This window comes from Salvia hispanica, chromosome 3 (assembly GCF_023119035.1).
Source record: "Salvia hispanica cultivar TCC Black 2014 chromosome 3, UniMelb_Shisp_WGS_1.0, whole genome shotgun sequence".
Taxonomy (NCBI): Eukaryota; Viridiplantae; Streptophyta; class Magnoliopsida; order Lamiales; family Lamiaceae; genus Salvia; species Salvia hispanica.
Genome location: NC_062967.1, coordinates 13,812,264 through 13,840,250, shown reverse-complemented (window position 1 = coordinate 13,840,250; position 27,987 = coordinate 13,812,264). Strand labels below are relative to the sequence as shown.

The 27,987-nt window shown below is 39.6% G+C and overlaps 2 protein-coding genes across 2 annotated transcripts; both read right to left on the bottom strand.

Annotated features, from left to right (window-relative positions):
* Positions 1 to 3,192: 3,192 nt before the first annotated feature.
* Positions 3,193 to 4,345, bottom strand: LOC125216636. The gene is made up of 2 exons (XM_048118393.1): positions 4,309 to 4,345; positions 3,193 to 3,776 (listed from the first exon to the last, which is right to left on the bottom strand). Exon 2 carries the CDS (start codon positions 3,762 to 3,764, stop codon positions 3,228 to 3,230), a length of 537 nt encoding a protein of 178 aa, XP_047974350.1. The 5' UTR covers positions 3,765 to 3,776; positions 4,309 to 4,345; the 3' UTR covers positions 3,193 to 3,227.
* Positions 4,346 to 9,535: 5,190 nt separating this feature from the next.
* LOC125209332 lies at positions 9,536 to 10,938 on the bottom strand. Its single transcript, XM_048108935.1, has 2 exons — positions 10,300 to 10,938; positions 9,536 to 10,252 (listed from the first exon to the last, which is right to left on the bottom strand). The coding sequence occupies exons 1-2, from the start codon at positions 10,936 to 10,938 to the stop codon at positions 9,536 to 9,538; spliced, it is 1,356 nt and encodes a 451-aa protein (XP_047964892.1).
* Between the last annotated feature and the right edge of the window lie 17,049 nt (positions 10,939 to 27,987).

Sequence of the window (27,987 nt, the reverse complement as noted above, 5' to 3'; positions counted from 1 at the left end):
CCCAGAGCCAAAACGCCGTAGAGAAGGGCGAAGTGCGAACAAAACTCGGCTGAGCCCTAACACTGGCTCTGATGCCACTGTTGTGTAACTTCTTGCTACCAAACTCCTAGATCTTGATCCTTCAATCTTCCAGCACTCCTGAAACACTTAACACACCGATTAAATGCGTTCACCACAACAAGAAGTAAACAAAGCAATTAAACCAGAAAGTAAGAAACTACAAGAATCTCAGATCAAATAATAGGCTCAAGTTGCACCAGGTACAACTGCACAGGCCACAACTATCCGACCCTCAATCCCTTGTTCACCAACTGATTTGCCCTCGGGAGAAACCGTAGCAAATAAAGATCTGCTTCACTGTCTCCACACAAGCCCTAGACCACACAATCCCACATACTGCAGTCAAGATCAAGAGCCTTTGTACCAGCAAATCACCACAGGAAACCCTCCTCTGAAACTCAAGAAAACTTCACCACATTCGGTCAAATCCCTTAGACTAGAAAACCAGAAGTTTTTTTAACTCACAATCACCCTCACTCGTGTTTACACACTCAGGAACCAAGTCTCTCTCAATTCTCTTCTACTTTACTTCAATAATCCTTCAACCTTTGAGAAGAATTAGAGTTTGAGCCTCAAGATTTTTGAAGAACCAAGTCTTTACTTCGTTTCTACCGTTCGTTTTTCTCAAAAAGGTATCCTCATATTAATCTTCTTCTTTCTACTCGATTCCTCTTCTTTCTAACCGATTAATCGGTATTCTTGAACCCTCATGCATCTTGTTGAGTGAAAGTGGGGTAAAGGGGATATGGAAATATGTATGCATGAGTGTGGCGTGGCGTGTGTGTGAGTGGCGTGCGTGTGTGAACGTGTGTGTTGTGTTTGTGTGGTGTGTGTATGATGGCAATATACTCTTGTATGACACATGTTGATATTAGATCTAGAGTTGAGATGCGAATGGAACTTATGCGATGAACATGACCTTGATTGATTAATGATGCTAAAATAGATCGGTGGGAAAAGGGAAAAGCGTTGAGACATGCATGAGTTAGGAGTTTGTATTGAATCTGATTTGTGATATGTGTAAAGGTGAAACCTCAGTTGCAAAGCCGGATAGCAAGGGAAAGAACTTACTTGAAACCTAAGCAGTCGAGGTGGGCTTTACTTTTAAACTCTTTTATGTGCAAATCTATGAATGTGGAGAAATAAGGGTGGTTTAACTGTTATGCCATGCCTATGTCTGTTTTGTTGTGATATTGTGCGCCTGATGCCCAGTTTGAGAGTTCGCTCCATTGGGCTATAGGGCTATGGATATGATTAAACGAATTCGGGTCTGAGTACGGGCCGCAAACCCTACCAGGCTGTGTACACGAGGGGATCGGGAGCCGTCCTTGCTAGTCGGCCGGTCTCGTGGGCGAAAAGTGTGGCCACACTTTCGTCGCACCATGGAAAGATTGTGATTGTGATTATGGAAATTTATGAGAAAAGTGGGGAGTTGTTTGACTGGCCAGTCTATGGAAAATATATTTTGTGATACTCGTGATATTCTCTTATAACTGCTTAAAACTCGAGTTCACTTGGTAAGGGTGGCATAACCTATAAAACGTTTTGGCAACGAGTTCACTGAGTATTTCAAAATACTCAGCCCTGCATGTGTTTTCCTTATGTGCAGGTTGAACGATGACGAGCGGTGGCGGGTGTTGAGCATGATAACTAATTAAGATGGATGTTTTGAACTTCAAGCGTAGTTGTGTCTTCATACATAGCTGCTCTTTCTCTTGGTCGTTTCCGCTGAAATTATTTTGAAACACTTTGATTTATTTTGGATATTTTGCACTCTCCTTTCGGTTTAGAGGCCTTAGACTATCGTGTGGTTTTTATCTTGGAAACTATGTCATACTCTTGAGATTTTTGATCGTAATTTACGATACCTTCCTTTTTCTTATTTAAGCTTCTAGGTTAAGTTGTTGTTTTAATGCTCTGATAGTTCCTTTAAAGTTTTGGTCAAAACTCTTTAAATGAAAACCCTAGCCTATGTCGAACTCTTAAAGTCCGTTTTGGTAGCAGTCGTCGCATTTATTGTACCCTAGGAAGGCGGGCTGTTACAGAAAATGTGTGGACTGTGGGACCCATTTAAACTATTAGTTTTATATTGGATTGTGAGTGTAAAAAGGTTGGTGAAATATGAGATTTGCATACTAAAAGTGGAATAAAGTAAATGGTTCTATAAATTGTGGACAAACTAAAATGACAAAAGAGCTCTTTAAATGGTGGACGGAGTGAGTAAGAGATATGGAAAAAGTTGAGATGATGGCATTTACATTTTAGGAAATGTTTTCATTTTGAATGGGACGACCCAAAAAGGAAAATGTTTCATTTTTAATAGGAAACGCCGTTGTTTTCAAGCAAATGGTTGAACCTTTCGTTCTAGGTTAATGACTGCCCACGATTCGAAGAAAAGCTTAAAACAAATGGGCACTAGATTTTATTTTGGGCTGAAAGATATATATTGAGCATGGGTAAGGGACAGAAAAAGAAAGTTGATTTGGCTCAGTCAACATGACTACGTTTCAAGACTATTGAAGAGGTTCATTCAAGATGGAGAATGCAAAGGAGACAACAACTGCACTGGCCCAACACTTCAAGTTGTCAACAAAGCAGATGCCAGAATGCATGCCATGATTTCTACAAGACCAGGATCGATAAGTGTGACTAGCAAGTTTATGGCCAACCATGATTTCTACAAGACCAGGGTCGATAAGTGTGACTAGCAAGTTTATGGCCAACCATGGAAGAGAACACTGAAATGGTGATTTTGGCATATTGTTCGGACGGTTTGATGAGTATAAATGTGATGTTATAATTGGATATTGTGAATCTGATTTTGTAGGGAATATTGATAACAGAAGATTCCAATCTGGTTACATTTTCACAATGTTTGGAGCAGCCATTAGTTGGAAGTCAAATCTCGAAAGTGCGGTTGCATTGTCAACTAACTACAGAAGTTGAATTCATGGCTCTAACAGCTGCCTTGAAGAAGAGTTATTGGTTGAAGGAGATAGCTACTATTTGACCAATTTGTCCCCAGGACACTTTTCTTCGTGCCCTATTATTAGCCAATTGAATATGACACAAACGACACTTTTCTTCGTGCCCTATTATTAGCCAATTGAATATGACACAAACTAACTACTGTACTACACAACCTAGACATCCATATATGATTCAAATCAACCACACAATTTGTACATATGAAGCAACATCGGATCATCAGATACATGTATCTGGAGATTATTAGCATAACGACAAGAAAAGGAAACGAAACAAAGCACACAACTTAAGAGAAAACAATAAAAGGTAATGGATGTTTGGGACACAAGTAGTAGCTCAGAGTGACTTGGTTTCTCTGACATGGAAGCTGAAGCTGTAATAGCTGACGCCGGTGTAAGTACCATCAACATGATTTGTCGTTTTCCAAACAAGGTGCAGGAGGGCTTTGAGACGTCCTCTTCCACCTGGATGGATTCAGCAATGATGAATTTGTCGTTTTCTTTGCGGCGCCAGTATCTGTTGAAATAGCCGAATTTGAGGTTGACATATTTGGCGTTAGTGATAGAACGCTCCACATCAATCTTGACGAGCGTGCTGAATATGTCCTCTTCTCCCAAAACTACTGATGCGCCATCAGCCTTGAAGTAAGCATGGCCTTTACTTCCGTACGCTTTCGATTTGATCACGATCACCCTTGGAAGAGAGATTGTTGCCATGTTTCTTCCACCCTGAAAATTAAATGAGAAACTGTATAAATTTGTTGTGTCAAAAACTAGTAACACCAGTTTTTGATGAGAGACATGCTCAAGCCTGCAGCCATTATATTGTTAACAATCAATAATCTAAAATGAACATGATTTTAATTAACGATTTTATGAGGCAGGGTTACCAAAATTGCACTACCAAAAATAACAAATTTACCGACGGAAAATTCCGTGGGTAACTCAAAATTTCCGGTTGGTAAACTGTTTTATCGACAGACTGTCCGTCAGTAATTCACATGTCGGTAATTTGTTATTAGTTATGGCCAACAGAAAATCCATTGGAAACACCGATATAGATATCGGTAGTTACCGACGGATTGTCAGCCGTCGGTAATTCCGTCGATAATCAACCTTTTTTCGTAGTGTTGAAAACGAAATGGATAAAGCATATATCTATAAAAATAGAGTGCAAGCAAAGAAATTATATATCTACAAAACCATAAACTAATTTATAGATTAAAAATTCCAAGGAGGATGGATGAGGCTGTTGGATTACAGAAATTTGGAAAAGAAGAAATGGTTTTCTTGCTGCTGTGATTTTCCGGAAATGGGAGGGCTCTATTTATAGATTTTGATTTAAGGGACTAGTTAACATTGTGGTATTTCTTAAGCTCTTTGTTTATCTTGTGGCTGTGGCATGTGGGACCAAATAAATTTATCTAGAACCTATAGTACTGCTCCATCCGTTCCACTTAAAATGAAACATTTGGGAACCGACACGGAATTTTATGTAAGATTGTTTTGTGAGTTAATGAAAAGAGAATAAAGCAAGAGAGGTGAAAAAGTAGATATAGAGTTGTTTCTATTTTAAGGGACGTTTCATTTTTAATAGGACAATTCAAAAAAGAAACGTTTCATTTTAAATGAGACTGAGGAGTACATTTTACCATAAAGCTATGAACTATATATGATCGGATTATAAAATGTCGTGAACTTTAAAAGTTTAAAATTAAGGCAAAATGATAATGATAACGAAGGTGCTCTACAGTTTCAACCTATTTTTTTCTTTTTTTTTTTATGCTCTCTCTTTTAAAATTCTCTACTTCTCTTTTCTTCTATATTTTGTTAAAATATCTAGATAATTCTATTAAAAAATATCAAAATATTTCTGTTAAATTAAAAATCCAATTTATTTTAATTTAAAAATATTCTAGATACCATTAAAGGAAGTCATATTATGGATATATACACAAACTATTAAACAAGATTAATTAACATTTAAATCACAATTTTTTATTAAATTATGGTCAATCAGTCCCAAACCTATGAAACTAGTATATAAAATCATAACTTTTATTATTATTATTATTATTATTATTATTATTATTATTATTATTATTATCACAACCATCCAATCTAAGGATCCAATGGCTATGACTTGAGTGTTATGTTTTACATTAAAAAGTTGTAAAGGACCTTAACGCACCTCTACTCTTATACTCCCTCCGTCCCATTGAATATGCAACATTTGCTTTTCGGCACAAGATATTATGTAGGGTTGTTTTGTGAGTTAATGAGGAGAGAGTAAAGTAAGAGAGAAGAAAAAGTAGAGAGAGTCTTGTTTCCATTTTAGAAACGTTTCATTTTTATTGGGACAGACAAAAAAGGAAAACGTTTTATTTCTAATGGGACAGAGGGAGTATAATACAACTAAAAGATTATTTCATTATATTTTGAGTCTTAATTAAAATATTCAATATATCCAAAATAATGTGGTTTTGTAGTCAAATCATATTTCCTTTTATAGGATGATTGCAAAAATTAATAGTTGTAAGTCTTAATTTTATACTCAAGTTTTAAAAGTTTTGAGATCAACTAGAAATTAAAGAAAATTAAGATTTAAATGACAATTATCTATTTTTAAAAAGTTCCTTTGAAACTAATAGTAGTAACATGTCACTGATAAAAAGTGATATTTCTTCACCATGACCCTAGGCATCAACGACTGATAATAGGGTTTTTATTATCAATTTATTATAGTATTATGGATAAAGTATTGACACTAGATTGTTTAATCATGAATCGCGTGTGGGAAGTAGCCATCACCGAATGATCAGTTTTACCATTTTCTTCTATGCATACACGATGCACGTAAAATATAGGGAATTATTGTTATTAAATGATGATATGCGCATTAGCTGCCATAAATTAAATAGAGTACATTTCACAATTTATTTTTTAAGTACTATTAATGTAGTCAATCATAAATGTGATGTGGCTTTCCATCTCCACCTTAATCGTGATTCTAAAATAATGAAAACGTATCTTTCTCTCATAGCTTTGTTAAATTTTTAATTGGTTTAATATAATTGATTCTCTTTTAATTGACTTAAAAACAAATAATTACCGTGTTAAATCCTTTGGATTCAAAAACATAAAGTTGCACGGAGTAATTGTCTTCGCACGGCGGTAGTTCATATAAGAATGTGATGAAATGAAAACTCTAAATCTGGTACAAACTCAAAATTATGATCTGGACCATTGAAAAATGTCAACAAATCACAAAAAAACATCAACACGAAAATGTCAACAGAATTTCAACGGTAGTCAATGATTCATGTTGTGTTGATATTGTGTTGATATTGTGTTTACATTAAAATCTTGAAATTTTACACTGTGTTGATATTGTATTGAAACTGTGTTGAAACAGTGTTGAGGAGTTTTGAGTTTGTACAATATATAAGTTTGCATTTTATTACTACTCATTTCATATAATAGAAAAAAGGCACTATTTATTTTCTCTTTGATAAAAATTGAGCCGTCGTCCTTATGTTATTTATTTATTCTCTTATGGTATAGATGCTGAGGATTATTCCGACTGTAAAATTATAAAAGGTTAAATATTTATTAATTTATTTATATTACAAATTGGACCACAAGTGTAAAACCAAAGTTTGGACCACCAAGAAAGTTATTGATTTGAAATGATTCATCAACGTGTCATGCACTTGTAAATTACTACTATAATGTAGTAATAAGGTACATAAATGAACATTTGTCAAGACTTGATACAACTCGAATACATAATAGTACTACAAGTTACATGATAAAATTAAAAATTATGGAATCGAATAAAATCGAAAATGGTTCATGAGTTTAGGAACGCCTCTTCCACCTAGATTAAATATAGCCCGACGGTTCTCTTTTTTTAAGCTAATTGTCTCCAATATTAAAAAGGCAACATCTCATATAATAAATAAACTTAAATAAACTTAAAGAGTCGAGCACCGGGCTTCAACAATGAAAGGAGTCAAAGCTTTTATATAGTTAAAGTTATGCAATGTGTAGAATACACGGAATAATGACCCAATTTTTATAGCTTAGAGATATCTACTGCAAAAATTATGAATTTTATAAATTTGTAAAATAGTTACACCATTCATTGAAACATTTTTTTTCGATTTAAAAACACAGAGTAATAATTAATAAAAGAGAGGATATTTTTTATGATCCACCAATTTTGTCAAACTATCATTTTAGGTTTATAAACTTTGAAAATATCATTTGAGATCTATCAACTACGATTAATATCAATCGAAATACTTTTTACTATTTTCAAGTTATTTCCGGATACCCTCAATGCCTTGAAGGGCAGTTCCATCAATTTAGTAGTACTTAAAATTTAAATAAAATATTTTAATATATTCTTTTATAATAAAGTAATATATTTATATTCAAGTATCACTAGTGTCTATTGACTGTAAATTTTACGGGTATCCATATTTTTCAAAATATTTTAAAAAATTCTTTAAAAGGGAACGGAGGGAGTACTATTTATTGTACTATTCTTTAAATAATATATTAATATTCAAGTATCACCAGTGTCTATTGACTTGTAATATCTCCCTCCGTCCTCCTCTCTTCCGAATTGTCGCTTGAAGTTATGTTGTGATATTTTGGAAATGTGATGAGTCTAATTATAGATCAACTTGAGGGTATATATAGTTAACATTGTGGAGCTCTTTGTTAAATTTGTTGCATAGGACCAGATAATTTATTTAAGAGAGAAATTCTATGGTAGATATAATCAATATCTACTGTTATATTCACATGGATTAACAATATAAAACATTGGCACTAACCGTTTTCCCATGAATTGCGTGTGGTAAGTAGCCATCATCGAATGATTAGTTTATATATATTTCTTCTATGCAACGTACACACTGGAATTTTGAAAAGTGTAATGCACTTGTAAAATATTATAATTTGAAATATTTGGGACTAGCAAATTAAAATGTAATAAGGCAAACAAAACTTTTTAGGAAGTAATACAACTTAAAAATGGAATAGTAGAAAAAAAAACTGAATAAATAAAAATACTGAATTAAATAAAACTAGTCGAGTGGAGAAAACCTCTTTTAAATGGCCATTTCGTTGTAATTGGGCTGGGCTGAATATAATTTTTGGGTTACTTGCTCAATCCCAATTGAATTGATTGAATTCGGTTTAGCCCATGACCCGTAAGCCTACCCTTCTTCGAATTCATCGAATGCTTTGGCTTTCTTTATCAATCATATTTCAACATATATTGACGAATTGATAATTCGTTTGATGTGAAAGTTTTGTTTTTTTTTCCATGTTGCTTGATCGAAAATATGGGGCATGTTACTGTTTTGGATTCTGGCCGTCTCTTGTTCGGTAAAATGCTGTGCGAGTTTTTGAATTTGAAGGATAGACATTACCATTAAAATGTTTGATGAAGTGCCTACATGATTTTCGCTTTAGTTGAATTACATATGTGTTTCTTCGTCGTTCTCCCTCGGCTATTTGGATCATTCAAGGAATTCGGTAAAATTTTCTAAATATTGTTTGAAACAAATATCGTTTCGAATTTCGGCTGAATTCTAGTTAATCCAATTAATTACGTGTATTTTTTGGATTCCTTATGTTTCAATCAATGCTTTGGATACAAAAGGTTGAATCTTCCAAGAAAATCATCGACAAATCGGTTGATATTTTGTTTGCTCTTGGACTGGGGTTCCCCCCAACTGTTCGACGAAATTCAAAGAAACACCTCAATTTTCCCCATAGCATTAGAATGCATTTGGAGTTTTGATAAGGACCAAACAGAAGAACTCAGTCCGACGAAACGCTTCAGGACCAAACAGAAGAACTCAGCCCAGTACTGATAAGGATCAAACAAAAGAACTCAACCCAAAAGACTAGTCTAGCGTGGAAATTGAGTCTGTAATATTCGACCCTCTTTTAAGGGTCAACGTCCTTGTTGGTCATTGAGTCTGTAACATTCGACCCTCCTTTAAAAGCCAAGGTCCGTCATGGACGGTTCTTTGCTAGGCCACCACTCCGAGTTCTCGTTGGTCACGGCGGATTCTTTGCCCAGCCACAACTCCGAGTCGGCACCAAACAGGAGAACTCAGCCCAAAAGACTAGTTTGTTAGGGGAAAAAGCTCATTTAGTCTATATACCCCATACCAGTTGTTCTCACAACCGATGTGGGAATTGAGTCCGTAACAAGTTCTTTATAAATCTTAATAAAGGGATTATTGAAGAGAGACAGAGTTCTTAATTGAAACATCCATAATTCAAATCAAACACAATGATTGATACATCCATATTTATTTTATAAGTACATCATCAGACACATAAATGTATCTGGAATTAGTAGCACACCAACAACAAAAGGCAACCCAAAGTTGAAAAAAGTAACTGAAACAAAGCACACAAACAAAAACGACAACAAGAGCAACAAAGGTTATGGATGATCAGAGTGACTTAATCTCTCTGACATTGAAGCTGAAGTTGTAATAACTGACGCCACTGTAGATACCATCATAAAGAATCGTATTAACAATTTTTCCATCGATGGAACTCGTGTCTTGCTGAGTGTAAGAGTAAGGAATATTGCAGATGCCTCTTGTTCCAACGTAATCCACAATAACCATACTCTTCCCAGGCACGGGAACTATCCCGGTAGCTGTAACCGACGTTGAGGTTGTCATGGTTTCACCCCACTCGAACGACCCATTTATCTCATAACTCACCGTAATTGAAGTGCTTGTAATGATGGGCACACCAACTTCGATGGTGCTGCTGACTCCCCTGGTCAACGATAAGCTTCGAGTAAAAGAGTAGGATTTTTCATCTGTATATGTAATTGAGGCCTGGACAGTAGCCACCCCCTCGTTCGGGTTACTGAGCGAGGTAGAGCCTGCCACGAAAGGCGCCTCGTTGAAAATCTGAGCATACTCCATCTGGTACCTCACGTTGTAGATCTTTCTCGACAACAACGATTCCTGCACTTCCATTATTGCTTCTTTCGTGATACTGTTAGCTGACGCTCTTAGAAAATTCTCCAACTCGCCTGAAATAGGATTTCTCTCGCGACGGCAGCAGAAATTCTGGATGTACTGACTGCGAAAGGCGATTGAAGTTTCATCGATTTTAATCGGCCAAAACATATATGATGCAGCAGCGATCTCCTTAGGAAGAATGTGACCAATCCAAAATCAGCAGGGAGTATGCTTACGCCCCAGTAAGATCTAGTCGATAAAGCCTGCCCCTGCCCGATTTTGACATGTCCGTCCGGCTGCAGTTCCACTACAAAGCTCGAATCTTGTTTGTTACGATCTTCAGATACGAACTCCAGAATTGGCGACCGCGTTCTCAGATACTTTCCGTTATCCACTTTTAATGATATGTTGGGAGGCAGTTTAACTAATGTGGTCCAATCCACAAAAGTTAGATAGGCTTTCTCATCATCTCCGGCCTTTTCATCGACGTAGAAGCCCATGGTCAGGCTATCTACCAACACGCGCCTTCCGCTCTGGACGTGGGTAAAGTAGAAGACGCCGTTATCATCAACCTTGACGGGCTCGAACAAGGTGCAGGAGGGCTTTGTGACGTCCTCCTGTGGCTGGTCGGATTCAGCAACGATGAAGTTGCTGTTTCCGCTCTGCTGCCAGTATCTGTTGAAGTAACCGAATCGTAGGTTGATGCATTTGTCGTTGATTGTTGCCATCTCCGACTCAATCTTGACGAGCGTGCTGAATATGTCGTCTCCTCTGATAAGTACGGTGGCGCCGTCTGCCTTGAAGTAAGCATAGCCTTTATCGCGGTAAGCTTTGGATTTGATCACGATGGACCTTGGAAGAGTGATTGTTGCCATGTTTCTTCGAGACCTGAAAATGTTGACAAAATGAATGAGCAGTACTCCTTGTTAAATGGTATAGGCATCATATTTAGAGAAGAAAGTAATAGATAGCAAAAGATTGTATTGATTCGAATAAATGAAAGATACCCAACACCCATGTATTTATAGGGATGTTAGGGACTTTTGAAATACTACAATAAATGTGTTTCTTGGAACAACTCATATTGGAACAAGACTATTAATGTTGAGTTCTTGAAACTCTAATTTCTCTTGGAACCCAAATATTCCTTTTCTCAACACTCCCCCTCAAATTGAGTGGTGGGGTCTCCAATACTCAATTTGGAAAGCACATCTTCAAAGCTCTTTGAGTTAACTGCTTTAGTTAGGATGTCGGCAAGCTGATCCTCTGAGCGAACAAAAGGGAGCTCAACAATCCCATTTTCAATGTTTTCTTTGATGAAGTGTCTGTCAACCTCCACATGCTTTGTTCGATCATGTTGCACTGGATTCTGTGAAATGCTTATAGCGGCTTTATTATCACAGTACAAGTACAACTGGCATTTGCTAGGAGAGAAATTAATTTCTTTCATCAATCTCCTTAGCCACAAAATTTCGGTTAACCCACTTTTAATCCCACGAAATTCTGCTTCAGCACTTGAAAGAGCCACTACCTTCTGCTTCTTGCTCCTCCATGTTACTAAGTTACCTCCAACAAAGGTAAAATAGCCTGCTGTCGACTTCCTATCATTCGGGTTTCCTGCCCAGTCAGCATCCGTATAACCATGAATCTCAAGATGTCCGTTCTTAGTGAACAACACTCCATGTCCTGGAGTTCCTTTCAAATACCGACAAATCCTTAGTGCTGCCTCCATGTGATCCGTCTGCGGTTTATGCATGAACTGACTAACGACCCCCACTGCATAGGCAATATCCGGCCTAGTGTGTGAGAGATATATGAGCTTTCCGACTAGTCGCTGATATCGACTACGATCAGTCAACTTGACTCCTTCTCTGATTTGCAATCCATGATTAACTACTATAGGAGTGTCTGCTGGTTTACATTCCAAGAGACCTGTTTCTGCTAGGATGTCCAAGATATACTTCCTTTGTCGCAGAAAAATTCCTTTGGTTGACCTTAGTACTTCAATCCCAAGAAAATACTTGAGATTCCCCAAGTCCTTCATCTCAAATTCTTGAAATAGATTCTTCTTTAAGTGCTCAATCTCTTCTAGGTCATCACCTGTAATAATCATATCATCAACATATATGATTAAACATGTAATCTTATCACCTCGCCTCTTCAGAAATAGAGTATGGTCTGAATTACTCTGTGTATATCCATAACTACTCATTGCCCCGGCAAACTTTCCGAACCACACTCTTGGGGATTGCTTTAATCCATACAATGTCTTCCTTAGTCGGCACCCTTCACCTGCTTCGAAATCTGATGCAAAACCCGGAGGTGCCTCCATATAAACTTCTTCTTCCTTCCTCAACTCACCATGTAGGAAGGCGTTCGTTACATCGAACTGGTGTAATGGCCAGTCCTTATTAGCAGCAACAGATAACAGTACTCGGACAGTGTTCATCTTGGCTACTGGAGAGAAGGTCTCCGAATAGTCCACTCCATATGTCTGGGTATAACCTTTCGCCACGAGACGTGCTTTATATCTTTCAATCGAGCCATCGGGTCGTCTTTTGATGGTGAAGACCCAACGACACCCTACAGGTCGTTTCCCTGCTGGCAATTTGCATTTTTCCCATGTCAGATTTCGGATCAATGCATCTATCTCTTTCTTCATTGCTTCCCTCCAATGTTTGCAACGCATAGCTTCCTCCCATGTTTGTGGAATCTCTTCTTCCTCATACAGTGCATTCTCAAAAGCTAGAGCCATCTCTGATAAATGGCCTTTAGCTAGATTCACAACAGAGTAGCGCGTTTTCTTGTTAATCTTTTCAGGTGTGTACCTCTTTGGTGGAACTCCTCTGTTTGGTCTTGGTGGAAGTATGTATCTCCCAGTGTCAGGATCAACTCCTTCAACTTCGATTTCTTTATCTTCCCCTTCTTCATCCTTGGTTGGGCTTTCTAGTTCTTCTGGGCTTACAGTATTAGTTAAACAATTATCTGTATCCACAAGAGAACTTACATTGGATAAACTTAATGGAGAGACAGTTGGAACGATGGCACCTTCCACGGTAGACTCCACCACATCAGAGACTTGCTCAGCGGTACTGCTTACTGCCTTCTCTGTTAGGTCTGCCTCATGATTACTTGACATTGGCATTGGCACTGAGATCCAACTTAGCGGGTCCGTACTACTGTTACTTTCAATATTATTCTCCCCCTGACCGCTAAGGTGGGTAAAGAAATACTCGGTCTCAAGGAAATTACAGTTCATAGTAGTGAACATGCGATTGGATTTTGGATCAAAGCACCTATACCCTTTTTGATGTACCCCATATCCCACAAAAACACATTTAATAGCACATGGAGATAATTTGGTTCTTTCGTGTTTAGGAATGTGGACAAACACAGAGCATCCAAAGACACGTGGTTCAAGGGTCAAGGGTGGAGGAATTTTAGCGAGGGTGGATAAGACTTGTAGTGGAGTTCGGTGTTTAAGGATACTTGTGGGCAATCGGTTTAAGAGGTATGCTGAGGTGGCAATGGCTTCGGGCCAAAAATGCTCTGGGGCTTTTGACTCTATAAGCATTGAGCGGGTCATTTCAAGGAGAGATCGGTTTTTCCTTTCGGCTACACCGTTTTGCTCGGGAGTATAAGCACAAGTGGTTTGGTGTATAAGACCTTTTTCTTGGAAGAATTGCTTCATACTCGAATTTACAAACTCCCCTCCATTATCTGACCGAAGAATTTGAATGGTTTTTTGAAACTGAGTTTGGATGAGATTATAAAAATGGGTAAAGTGTGAAAAAACTTCTGATTTCTGTTTCATGAAATATACCCAAGTCATGCGAGTGCAATCATCTACAAACACTAAATAGTATCTAAGACTTTGCCCCCCAATAATTGGTGCGGGCCCCCAAACATCAGAGTGTACCAAAGAAAATAGGGATTCAACCCGAGTTTGACTTAAAGGATAAGAATTTCGATGACTTTTGGATAGAAAACAAGTTTCGCAGTACATGTCATGCTTAGGAATAATATTCGGAAATAACAATTTTAAGTAACCGATAGAGGGATGTCCCAAACGCCGATGCCAAAGCCAAGCTTTCCGGTCGGCTGACCCGTGAGTTAGCATGGCAGTCCCTTTTTGAGCTATCTCATCCACGTAGTAGAGTCCATCGCGTTCAGTGCCACGCCCAATTATCTCCCCGGTTCGGATATCCTGTAATAGACAAAATTGTGGCTGCATTAATAATGTACAATTCAACTCCTTAGTGACATGACTGATGGACAGAAGTTTATGAGACATCGAAGGGATATAGAGACAATTTGATAATTGCAAAGTGGGTGAGATGTTGACAATCCCGGCCCCCTCAACTACCGTAAATTCTCCATTGGCAGTCTGGATATGGGATTTTTGAGGTTTCTGAAGATCGGTGAGGTCTGAGGCATCATATGTTATTGTATCGGTTGCTCCACAGTCAAATATCCATTTGTCATTTTTTTCCTGACTATTGGACACTGAACACGCAAAACCAAGCTTCTCGAGGGGCTGAAATTTATTTTGCAACAAAATCTGGGCATTTATAGAATTTTTAAGAGATTTAGGGGCTAATTGTGGCTGAATATTTTGGTGGGGTATATTCTGCCATTTTTGCAAACTTTGGGGGTCTCTAATAAAAGAGCCCCCAAACCCTTTTTTACCTGATAGATGCGCCGCCCCTTCTTCTCCCAATAATTCACCACTCCAGTCATTGACGATGCTCCCACTCCCTCCGGCGACGAAGTTCGCCGCCCCAATCGTGCTCGCCGGCTGGACAGCAGCGGTGTCGGCCCTTTTTGTCGGCTGGGCAGCGGCGCCGATTTGTGCGGTCTCCTGACCGCCGTGGACAGCGGTTCCTCTATCTCCTCCGACCGCTACGGCGGCGTGCCCGCCGCGGTTCCAGGCTGCTCGCGACGGTGGTGGCGGCGGCTTTCCGTGCTTCTCTTCCCACCACTCTGGATAGCCGATGAGCTCAAAGCACGAGTCTTTTGTGTGTGTTTTTCCGTTTGCAGTAGGAGCAAACTAACTTTGATTTGTCTTCTTCATCACTCCGTCGATTCCTGTAATTTCCGGCGCGCCCGCCACCCCGAGAGCCGCCGGCGTGGTTCTGCCACCCACGGACGGCGAGACCCGCGCCGATTCCTTCGGTGGTGACCGCACCACTGGTGTTCGCCGGCTGCAGCACTTGGAGGCGTGTCTCTTCTTGTTGGACCAGATTGTATGCAAAATCAACTGAGGGAAGTGGATTTAATTTCAGTATCTCCCTTTTGGTTGATTCATACTTGCTATCAATTGCATATACAAATTGACACAATCTCTGATCTTGTATGAATTTATCGTGAATCTCTATATCCTCTTGGTATTTCATTGGGTTCTTCTGCTTTTGGTCGATCGCGATCCAGATTTCTTGTAATCTGCTCCATATCTCGTCTAATGAACTGTGTCCTTGCCTCAGTGTGCTTGCTTTGAACTGGAGATCATACACCTGGATTCTGTCTCCTCCGCTCCCATAAGTGACAGCCAAAGCATCCCAGATGTGCTTGGCCGTCGGATGCTGTGAAATTCGACTAACTAGTCGAGGCTCGATGTTTTGAATCAGCCATGTGAACACGCAGTGGTCAGCCTGTTGCCACTGTGCGAAGGCTGGATCGGTTCGTGGTGGGGAAGGAGGCACTCCGGTAACGTGAGATACCATTCCTCGACCGCTTATCGCCGTCTTCATGAGCACAGACCAAAGGGAGTAATTTTCTCCATTCAATTTGTTCCCACCGATGTCGAGGGGCTGCGTGTCTATTTTATATGGCTGAGCAGGGTTTTCTGGTGGATCTGTGTTGGATTTGTTCATCGCAAAACTATTGCGCATGAAATTTGCGAATTGCCGGGCAAATTCGTCGGCCATGGCTGTGTTTGTGGTTTCGGTTAACTGATTCTCTTCTGACATTGTGTGCTACTTGCACAGGTTTAAGATGCGGGGAAGATAAAAATGGAAAAGAACAGGAGGGCCGAGAGAGGTATCATGGACGATGATGATACCTAATCTGAGTCCTAACCTGCTCTGATACCATGTTAAATGGTATAGGCATCATACTTAGAGAAGAAAGTAATAGATAGCAAAAGATTGTATTGATTCGAATGAATGAAAAATACCCAACACCCATGTATTTATAGGGATGTTAGGGACTTTTGAAATACTACAATAAATGTGTTTCTTGGAACAACTCATATTGGAACAAGACATTATTAATGTTGAGTTCTTGAAACTCTAATTTCTCTTGGAACCCAAATATTCCTTTTCTCAACACGCGTTTCTATCAGATTAAAATAAATTCCAAAGAAAACAAAGTTAGAGAGTTAGAGGGAAACGAGAGGGCAGAGAAGAGATCATTAAGTGCAGCATGAGAGATATGGAGAGAAGAGAAACCGAGATAGAAGACGGTGAGTAGGGGCGGCGGTGGTGCTGTGTTTTGTCGGCAACAACCAGCGAAGCAGATGGGAACGGAGAGGCGCAACGATACGGCAGCGGCAGCAGCGATCGGTTGGCACTGGGAAATAAGAAAGAGAAGAGCGAGAAAGGGGCGGTGCTACCAGGAGCAGGAGAGAGTCGTTGGCAGCGGCGAACTTGCCGCTGTGATTTCTGCATTAACGTCGGGTTGACGAAGGCGACTGATTTTAGGTGATGCGAAGAGAGAGATGGCAGGACGCCGGTGACAGAGACAACGGCGTAGTGGAGCTGAGCGACAGAGGCAGAAGGAGGAGGGAGCGGCACGGGAGGCAGCGGAGGCGATTGTTTTGAACTGTGAACTGCCCCGATTGGGCAGGAAATCAACGACGCTAGTTGAGAGAGAGATGAAGGAGATAGACAGAGGTGGAGCTGAGCTTGTCGAGCTCATCGCCGATGAATAGAACGTTGGCAGCGGCGGTGCCGAGTTTTGCCGGAGAGAAGAAGTTTTAGAACAGGATAGAGAGAAAGAGATGGGAATCTGTTTTGGGGACAACGTGAGCAAGAGAGAGATTGAGAGTTCTATATTGAGGTGATGCACGAAGGAGTTGAATGGGAGAGATTGGAGTTATATTCTTGAGATGATACAGAGTGATGAAGAAAGAGGAAGACTCCTCCATTTGTGTTTCAATTGACTTTAATAAAATGAGTTGTACTCATTTTGATGATGGGTTAGACGTTGGAAATGTTAGATGGGCTTGGGATTTGTTCTAACTTGAGCCAAATTAATTGAAGAAGAAGTGAAGGATGTGCTAATATGTTCGTTTAAAGATCGGCCAATGATGGGAGCGTGAATGGACAGCCGACGTCACCCGCAACGTCTTGGGCGGTGCCCTCGAAAATAATTGAAAGAGGAGGAGCATGGACTCAAGGAAGGATTTTTCTTCGCAAATAAAATTGGAGTCGAAGTAAGGAAATTCAAATTCAGAAATTAAACGATCGAGGTGGGCTTTCGAACTAAAGTTTTCAAGAGCTTTCGATTTAATATATATCGGTTTGAGCATCATTTTATGTGACTGCAATTATTTAAATTCCAAGCATGATGTGAAATTTGTGATTAAAGTGAGAGTATTGAAAGTGATGTTATGTGATAATATGTGTTGATTTATTGAGTGATATTGTGATTTGTTCGACTTGTTGATATGATGTGAGATGATGTTCGACTTTGACAGAAAAATGATTTATGTTTCAAATAAGTTTTATGAGAAAAATGGAGTTTGCAAAGGGTATGTCATGCCATGTTTTTGTTTTGAGAAATGCCTATCTGTTTGTTTAGCAAGGGAGTTGTCCCTACTAGACCTATTGAAATCGAGTTCGGGTCTGACTAGGGAGTGAGTCCCTACTCAGACTAGTGTACACAATTGGGGATCGTGAGCCGTCTTTTGGGTCGGCCGATCTGGTGATCGAGTTTGCGGCCACATTCTCGTTTCACATGTTGTTGATGTTGAGGTTGTTGAGATGATGATGTTGAGATTGTTGAGATGATGAGGTTGATGATTGCTTAGTGGGGAGTGAGTCCCTACTATGAGTTTAATCGAATTCGGGTCCTAGCAAGGGTGCATCCCTACTTGGACTAGTGTACATGATGAGGACTGTGAGTCATCGAATGGGTTGGCCGGTTTTCGTGCTCGTGGAAAGTGGCCCCCTTACACGGCACTCTAAAGAACAGATATGACAGTTTCTTAAATAACTCAAGGAAAAATGGTTGTGTTTTGAAATGATGAGGAAAAGGATTTGAGGATGAGATGAAAGTTTGTGCTTGAAATGATTTTAGTGTCTCGGGCCTTTTTAAAGTTAAACCCCGAGGTCACTCAATGGCGGCATGACATAACTGTTTTATAAAATTGTTTTGGCATATGTTCACTAGTACATCAAGTACTCAGCCCTGCATTTGTTTTCCCAATGTGCAGGTTGAGCTGTGACGAGCGCGGTGGGTGTTGAACATAAAAGTGAAGAATGTCTATCAAATGTTCAGATTATGTTGTGTCTTCATACATAGCATCATTCTACTCTCGAAATGCTTCCGCTGAATGTTGTTTCTTTTAAAGTTCGTGTATAGTCGAGATAGTTTCATTTAGAGTTATTTCTAGCTTTATTCGAGCTATTTCTATTATATCGAGCTTTGGCCGAGTTTTGTTGTTTACCCCTTTCCTCCCCGCTTCTTTAACCCTCCCCTAGTCACGATTCCACTGTCTTTTCTATCCTTAGAAAATGCGGGCGTGACAATATCTTAACGAAATTCGGTGAACCGTACTTTTACGATATACCCGACTTTCAACGTTCAATGAAAATAGAATATTTGAGTTTTTGAAATAGTATTTATATTCTATAATTTAAAAAATATGTTAAATATATTTTTTATATAATTATATTTATAATTCACAATAAATTGTATAATTTTAAAATATATAAAATATATTTTATGTATAATTATATTTAAATTTGACTGTATACACCGAATTTCGGTATGTCGCAGTATATTGCGGTACCGAAAGTTCGATATTTTTGATATTTTTTCGGTATAATAAAGCCAATATTTCAGGATTTTTCCGCAACCCTACTCAATCCTTATAACACTACCTTTAAGAGGTTCCAAAGTTAAAAAATGTAGTACCAAAATTGCAAAGTTACAGTAGGAGATATTTAAGCTTCACAATTACTAACAAAGATGATATGTATAGAATTAAAAAATTCCAACTAATAAAGACGGAAGATAAACTAAAGATAATAATAAATCTAAAAGAAATACTCTCTCCGTCCCTAAAAATTTGTCACTTATTTTCTTTTTCGTCCGTCCCTAAAAATTTGTCACCTTTCACTTTTATCATTTTTGGTAGTGGACCTTACATTCCACTAACTCATTCTCACTCACATTTTATTTTAAACCTAATATATAAAAATAGGACCCACATGCCACTAACTTTTTTAACTCACTTTCTATTACATTTCTTAAAACCCGTGTCGGGTCAAATGGTGACAAAATTTGGGGGACAGAGGGAGTACTTCATCAATAAAGTTAATAACATACTTATTTCGATAGTCTTCTGGAATGTCTTTTTGGATTTCCCATGGATTTGAAACTTCGTTTTCCACTCTATAAATAGCGAGTTTGAATATGAGAAGTAGATCAAATACACTACTTCCGCTATGTCCACTACGGAACGATTTGATCAGCTATTGTCTCTAAATCACTCATTTCCCCTGGAGATATAACCTCTAATATTCTGCAGAGGCTGGGGCGGAAGAGATTCTTACAAGGGCCCTGGAGATATAACGAGGCTAGGGGCGGAGGAGATTCTCACAAGGGCACAGGCGGTGTGTACTAAATGGTGGAAGGTTTCCAAGGATCCCGTCTGGTGGCGAGTCATCAATTTCTGCAACCCTAGGCAGGGGCTTTTCAATAAAGAGTACAATGCTATGTGCCGCCGCGTAGTGGATCGTAGTCAAGAACAATTGATTGACCTCACCGTCCAGTACTTTGGCGATGATACACTCATGGACTACATCGCCAATAGGTAAAATTATATCAACTGTTACATGGGTTGCAATTTCACCTAAATTAGATAATGATTTTCAAGTTGTTCATTGTGTTCTAGAGTAATTGTTGGAAAGGATTGGTTAATCTTTTTCTTTGCTAATTATTTCACAGATTCATTTTAAAGATTTTGAATTGGATTTCAAATCTGTAATTGCGTTAGAAGCTTTACAAATTGGCACTACATTGCCAAATTAGTAAAATCATGTGAAGAATAATGATTCATGTGTTATCAGTAGCTAACTCTTCTTAGATTACTAACTACAACTAATTAGAGACATCAAACTGTCGGGGATGATCAATTGCTAACTCATCATTTAATTGCTAATTACAACTAATTTAAGATCATAGGATTTTAGAAAACGTGTGGTCTACAATTTGCCACGTGTAATTATGTTTTTATTAATTAAATCGAAAAAAAAATTCCAAATTAGGGTTTTGGATGAAAATGTATAGTGTTTTGAAAATATCAACACAAAGCTTTGGGAATGTCGACACAGTGCTTTAAAAATGTTAACTCATTGCTTATATTGACATTAACATATTTTATATAGTATGTTGACATTTCTGCTGTACGAAAAAATTAAAAAATTTTGAATTTTTTTTAAATTTTCGACGTCGGAACATATGCATGTAGGATATCGTTGGAATCCTTATAAAATTATCTTTAATTTAATATATGTTATATGAATTTAAAGTTTTGAGATTTCTTTTAAAAGTTAGTTATAATTAATTTTGTAGTTAATTGGCATTAATACTCCTATTGATATTTTTTGTGCATGATATGGCGTGTTCACCTTCTTTGTTATAGCCAAATAAGGCCTCATTTGTGTCCAATTTAGAGTGTTCACCTTCAATGTATTTATTCTTGCTGGCCCTAGAGATACACCAGGCCCGCACTGTACCTTGAAGAAATAGCCATTTTTCATTTCTTTCAAAAAGGGTGGTAATTATATATGCATCGATCTATGAGTCCAGAATTGACTGTGAATTTCCTTCTTTACCTATGCATTTTGGCTTTTGCAACCAGCCACCGCCACTCTCTCTCCACTCTTCTCTCTCTGACTTCTTCTTCTTCTTCCCTGATCTCAATTCCTCTCTCAAATTAATGCTACCAAATTCAAAAAAACAAACGAAGGTCGCCACCGTCTCTGCACTCTCCTCGCATGCCCACGCCGCACCAGTCGTTTCCCACACACGGTCATACCGCAGACGTATTTTGCTCCGGTTGTGAAACAACGATTTGACTACAGTTTATGTAAATTACATGGTATGCGATTGTATGGATGCAAATGGATTTTGGGATCGATTTTTGTAGTTTCTGTAAAATGCTATGAACAGCCTCTGTATGTGTCATGAATGAAGTGAGGAAAAGTGGCTAACTTTGGGGAACTGATGAAAGTTGAAATTGTGAAGAAGATGAGAAAGCTCCTTGTTGGCTTCTGATAAAGAAAACTTCATGGGTCGATTTACAAAACTAGTAATTTAGAGATTGCAGATTTTTGTTTGATTGGAAAAGGAAAACAGGAATTGAAAGGGTGGGGGTGGGGGTGGGGCTTCTTCTTCTCGTTGAAATCTGCCAAGAACTTCCATGAGGTAATTTTTCATTCATTAATTTCCTTTTTATTCCACTACTAGTTTCCATAGATCTCAAATTAACAAAAAAATATGCTCTACCACACTCCGCCATTGGACTATTCTAGTTGGGATAATTTTTTGATTTTTTGCTATTATGTGTTTTAGAGAGGAGAGAGAGACAGAAACACAGAGTAAGGGGTATTATCGACCAACAAAAATTGAAGGAAAAAATTAAATTCAAAATTAAATTCCATAATATCAAAACTTGGGCTATTTATAGAACACTAAACAATGGGTTATTGGTGTAATTATGTGGGCCACCCAAGCCACATTTCTCATCTAGTTTCAATTCTAGACAAAAGAAATCAAAGCATCAGCAGCGGTGCTCAAAACGCCGTCCGTCCGTCCGTGCCAGCGGCAAAGACGATCTCGTCCGCCGCTGCGAGCAATCCGTCCGTGCCGCTGAACAGCCCTACGTGGCGGCGTTTGATTGGCCAACGACATAGCCGTTTGCAAATTCGATTTTTAAATTTTTTTAAAAAAAATTTGAAATTTATTTAAAAAATTGTTTTTAAATAAAAAAAAATATTTTCCCACTTCCCAAAAAATTATATCCGTTTTCTACCCACTTTTAATTTATTTTTCAATTTTTTTCCCCAAAATTCACATTTCATCTATAAATACCTCCACTTCAACACAAAAAAAAATCACATTCTCATCTATTCTATCATCTACATTTCTCTCATCTTTTTTCTCATATTCTCTCGTCTAAATTCTCACCACATTACACAGTGTCCGGATCCGGCGATCACCCCTCCGGCAATCGCGGTTGGAACCACGATTGGTTCGACTCCGACTCATTTCCTAGTCTGAAAACGCAATTTTACGGCCCCTTCTCAAAACCAAGGTTCGCAAGCTCCGGGTGGCTACCGTCCTTACCCGGTGCACGACCAAAATGCCTCCGGGTTTGGGTGGGCACCCGAACCCGGATCGGGAGGGAGCAGCGGCTCTACTCCTACTCCTACTTCTATTCCTACTCCTACTTCTCCTGTCCGTGGCACCCGCACCCCGTACACTCCGGGTCGGATGATGGCGATGTTCAAAGCCTACTTGGCAGTCTCCGAAGATCCGGAAGTTGGCACGAACCAAACCCGGGAAACGTATTGGTGGCGCATCACTCGTCTTTACAATGAAACCCGGCCGGGGGAACCATCTATCGCAATGATAGTATGGTGCGCAATTGCCTCTCCAGATGCAACGAGGCAATCGGTAAGTTCCAGGGGTATTACCTCCAGGAAGAGCGGTCGGCGGGGAGCGGCACGATCGAGCTCGACATCATCACTGCCGCCTTGGCGACCTACCAACGCATGGAGTTCAAAGCGTTCAAGTACCTCGATTGTTGGCAGGAGGGGCGCCTACATCCGAAGTATAGGGGTGGCATAGTAGCATCCTCCTCTAGCTCCTCCAGCAAACGGTCGAGGACGGTAGCCCTATCTGACGGCGCCTCCGATGATGTGGCTATCCAGCTTGCCGAAACTAACTTGGGTAGCTCCGACGCTGGCCCAAGCAGGTTCCGCCGGCCGCAAGGAAAAAAGAAGGCGACGACCACCCGCCGTCGCGCCTCGACTCCATCCGCCCCCGCCCCCGCTCCCTTTGTGCCTCCTCCACCCCCGAACAACACGTTGTGGACCCTCTTGGGTCAACTCTATTTGAACGATACGTCTAAGATGACTCCGGATCAACTTGCAACACATGAGCAAATGATCCGGGGTCTCAAGAGGCAATTGGGGATAGAAGACTAGTCTTCCACGTGTGTAATTTTTAATTTGTAGGATTTTAATTATGTATTTTTTAATTTTCTAGGATTTTAATTATGTTTATCTTATTTTTTAAGATTTTAATTATGTAATTTTTATTTTTTAGGATTTTAATTATGTAATTTTTATTTTTTAATGCATTTTAATATTGTGGAAATGTTTTTATTTAAATTGAATAATAGATTGGTGGGACCCTTGAGCTTGTTCTTAGCTAAGAGCACGAATGTGGATGTTGTGCTCTTAGCTAAGGACAAGGAGTAAAAGTGGGTCCGGAGCCACTTCGTGCTCTTAGCTAAGAGCACGGATGAGGATGCTCTCAAAGAAGGTGAACTCAAGGGTTGAATGATCTTCACCTTTAATTTAAAATTCTAATGCCTATTATTTAGTTGTAGTTAGCAATTTGGTGGTAAGTTAGCAATATAGCACACCCATATAATTTATTAAATCTATTAATATGATGCCTTGAATATGCAACATCGTATTGACATTTTATATGTATTATATTGATATATTTGATAGTTGTGTGATACTAAAATGCTTCTTGAAAAATAGTATGAAAATCAAATTTTGACATTTAAGAAATTTATTAACTGGAAAGAGAAAGAATAATTTATTTATTTTCCTAAATTTATTGCTTCTGTTCAACCTTTTTTATATTTTGCCCGATTGATCATAGAAATTATAATTTATTTATTTTTTAAAATTTATTGCTTCTGCTTCGTCCTTGCTTATATATTTCTTTTTCCCGATTGATTATACTTCCTCCATTCATGAAAAATAGTTTCATTTTTCATTTCGATACGTATATAAAAAATAGTCTCATTCAAAAATTAAAAGTTTTTCTTAAATACTTTAACCATTTTTTTCTCTCTCTCATATTTCCTATCTTTTACTTTATCAGTTTCTTATTAAAATTTGCGTTATCTACTTATGGGATTCACGAAAAATAGTCTTATTTTGTCATTTTGGGACGTCCATAAAAAATAGTACTCCCTCCGTCCGCGATTAGGAGTCCTGATCACTTTTGAGCACTCATTTTATAAAAATGATAAAAAATAGTTAAAGTAGAGAAATGGTAAAGTAAAAAAGAGAATAATGTTGTGAAGACTCTTGTCAACATTATTCTCTCTCTTACTTTACCATTTCTCCACTTTAACTATTTTTAATTATTTTTATAAAACGGGTTTGCAAAAGTGACCGGGACTCCTAATCGCGGACGGAGGGAGTATCATTTTTAAAAATAGAAAATTTCTCTCATACTTTACCTACTTTTTCTTCCATATCTTTTACTTTACCAATTTCTCATTAAAACATTCGCCCCTCATATGAGACTATTTTTTGTGGACGGATCGATTGAGTAGTATAATGTAGTAGACATGAGAGATATGGCTTGTTTAGAAAATTTTCTCTTTATTTTATACCGGGGCTTCCTTTATCTTTAAAATTTATCTAATCATTTATTTGTTTTTCAGATCACCAAATCTGAAACGAGTTAAACTTAGAACTTGCTTTTTCATATCAGGAGATTGTGCAACTAGAATGGTTGCAAAACCAAGACACTTGGAAGAATTACACTTTACTATTAGATCAGGGATTGGTAGTACCCACATTGAAGCTATTGGTAATTCTTGCCCAATGTTGACATCATTTTCGTGCAATGGATTTAAGTGCAAGCTTCCAACACATGAATATAATGATTTTGATGATCAGTTTCGGAATTCTAGTGATGATTTTAATGAGCAGTTTCGGAATATATTTGCTCTTGCAATTAGAAAAAGCATGTCTAATCTATGACATCTTCAAGTTTTTGCTCATTGGATGGGAAATGAAGGACTTGAACTCATCCTTAACGGTTGTCCGCACCTTAAATCACTTGATATCCGACGATGTTTTGATCTCGATCTTCAAGGGGATTTGGGGAAAAGATGTCGTCAGCAAATAAAATATCTTAAACTCCCTCATGACTCGGTTAGTGACATACCGTGGCCAAATTGCGATGGTGGTGATCCGTTTAGTACTTCTGCAGCTTTGAACATTACGTATTAGACTATTTTTTATGGTTAGATAATAAATATTATAATCAGCCAGCGTTTTAAGTACAACTGAAGTAGATAGTAAAACTGTATTTCCTCTATTGATTTTTGACTTTTATCTATATGCACAAATAACAGGTACTTTTTTTCATTAATGTGTTCTGTGTTTAAATAAGTTGTGGTTATAACTGTTCTATTTTCGGTGTATCAATAATCCTTTATGTCTTTATTACTACTCTTTCTCATCAATAGACTTTATGCATATATTTTATTTTAATGATTACTATTCTCTCCATCCCATTCAAGATATCCACCTTTCCTTTTTAATTTGTCTCATTCAAGATGTCTACTTTCTATATTTAGAAATAAATCTCTCTCTCTACTCTTTCCTCATTAAGTTATTCAACTACATTTTCCTTTCTACTTACTCCACCTAACAATTCCTCATAAAATCTCGTGTCACTCAAGAATGTGGACATCTTGAATGAGACGGATGGAGTATAATAATAATGCCACTCTAGGCAATTTTGGGCGGGAAAACTGCTTATGTAAGAGTGTCTACAGTGGTGAGCGCCGCGGCGGAAGAGAGCGTGCCGCGTACGCGGCGTGGACGGGGCGCTGCCGCAGCGACCTATTGCACACCGCTGACCCCGCTGCGGCGGTGTCATCCGATTTTTATATTTTTTTTTTCTTAATTTATTTCTATAAATTCAACATATTCCTCTCATTTTTCACTTCACACATCCACATCTACACTACAATTTCACAATCATATTTTTATCTTTCTAGATTTCTTTACTCAATATGCAAGGCCACGATAGTGATTCCCTCGTCACTAGAGAATCCGGGTACCCGAGCAGCGGGTACTACAATAGCGGGTCTGGTGTAGCGAGTACCGGCACCAGCACTAGCAACCCCGCAGTCGACTCGGGGGCAAGCGCCGGCTATGTCAACCATTATTATAGTCATGCTCCGCCTCCATCCCAGCCCCCATCCCAGACGTGGAGATCCAGTCCCCCTCCCCCTCCATCCCAGGTGTGGGGTGGCCCTCCGATCCCAGTACATGGCAACATCCAGCGGCTTGGCGGGGTCAAGTCCTCTTACCGTGGGTCGTCCCCAATCGCCGTATGAAGAGTACCGACCCAACATGGACGCGGTCAACAATCCACGCGCGGATACCACTATTATCACCGTCCTAACCACCTAACCACTCGCTGGGTGATTTTGATACTTTCACATTCGAGCTGAGTTTGAGTCCGGGACGGTGGGACCCCGCTGTACCGCCCCCGTCATTGGCGTCGGTACAGGGACGCATGGAGACGCCGGAGAGGCGGAGGCTGCGGTCGCGGTGGCCACGGCAGTGGGAGAGGCGAGGCGGCGGCAGTGGCGGAGGGGTAGGGTCTTACTACTCGAGAGATGAGTCCATTGTTGTTACAAAAGCATGGGAGGCCATCACGACAGATGCGGCAGTTGGTACATATCAGACAGAAACAGGCTGGGTCTGCGTCCTGGAGGCCTACAATGAGTTCAAGCCGGAAGACGCCGCGCGGCGGAATGAGGATCTGGTCCGCAAAAATAGGCAAGGATTGCGGCCGTCGTCAAGAGGTTCTTAGGCATCTACGAGAACAACCTCCGCACAACTGAGAGCGGCCGCAGCGAAGCCGACATAAGGGCTATGTCATACGAGATGCATCGAGTTGGTGGGCACCGCAGATTCACCTACGGGGAAGAATATCTCATTCTCAGGATTCTCCGAAATTCAAGGCTATTAGTGAGGGAGAGGGTGGGTCTGGGCCGAAGCGGACGAGACTTGGCCTAGCCGAGGACTATAGCAGCAGCAGTGGCTCACATTCTATCGACCTCAACGAAGAGGTCGAGGAGGAGCCCCCTCCACATTCTCCCGCCGCCGACGTCCCCAAGCCAGCAATCGCAATCCAGTGTCCGAGACGCTAGAGCCTCCGGTGCCGGTGCTTTCGTGTCTGGATCCCGCTCGGGATTGTCTGCCTCGACTGAGGTGCTGGACAAAAACTTGGACCTCTAGAGGACGAGGCAGCTGATTGAGGTCGCTGGAAGGTACGAGAGCTTGACCGACCCGATCACCAAGGGGGTGTACTTCGACCTCATGCAGAGGCTGAGGGGTCAGCTAGAGATGACGGGGGCATGACGGAGATGGGGATGAAGCGGCAGATTCTGATGATGCCACCAAGTGAGCGACGGTTGTTTTTTTTTTGTGTTTCGAGTTAATTGCTTGGTTGTTTGGTTAGCCTATGGCTAGGTTGTGGGAAGTCCATAACGATGTGGCAGGCAGAGTTACCTGAAGGGTGTTGGATCGGTATCCGATTGGTTTGTTGGTTCGTTAATTGAGCTTTGTGTTTTTTTTTTGTTGGCAGCGAGTGAACCACCGTAGTAGTCTTAGACGGCGAAGTAGAGGTAG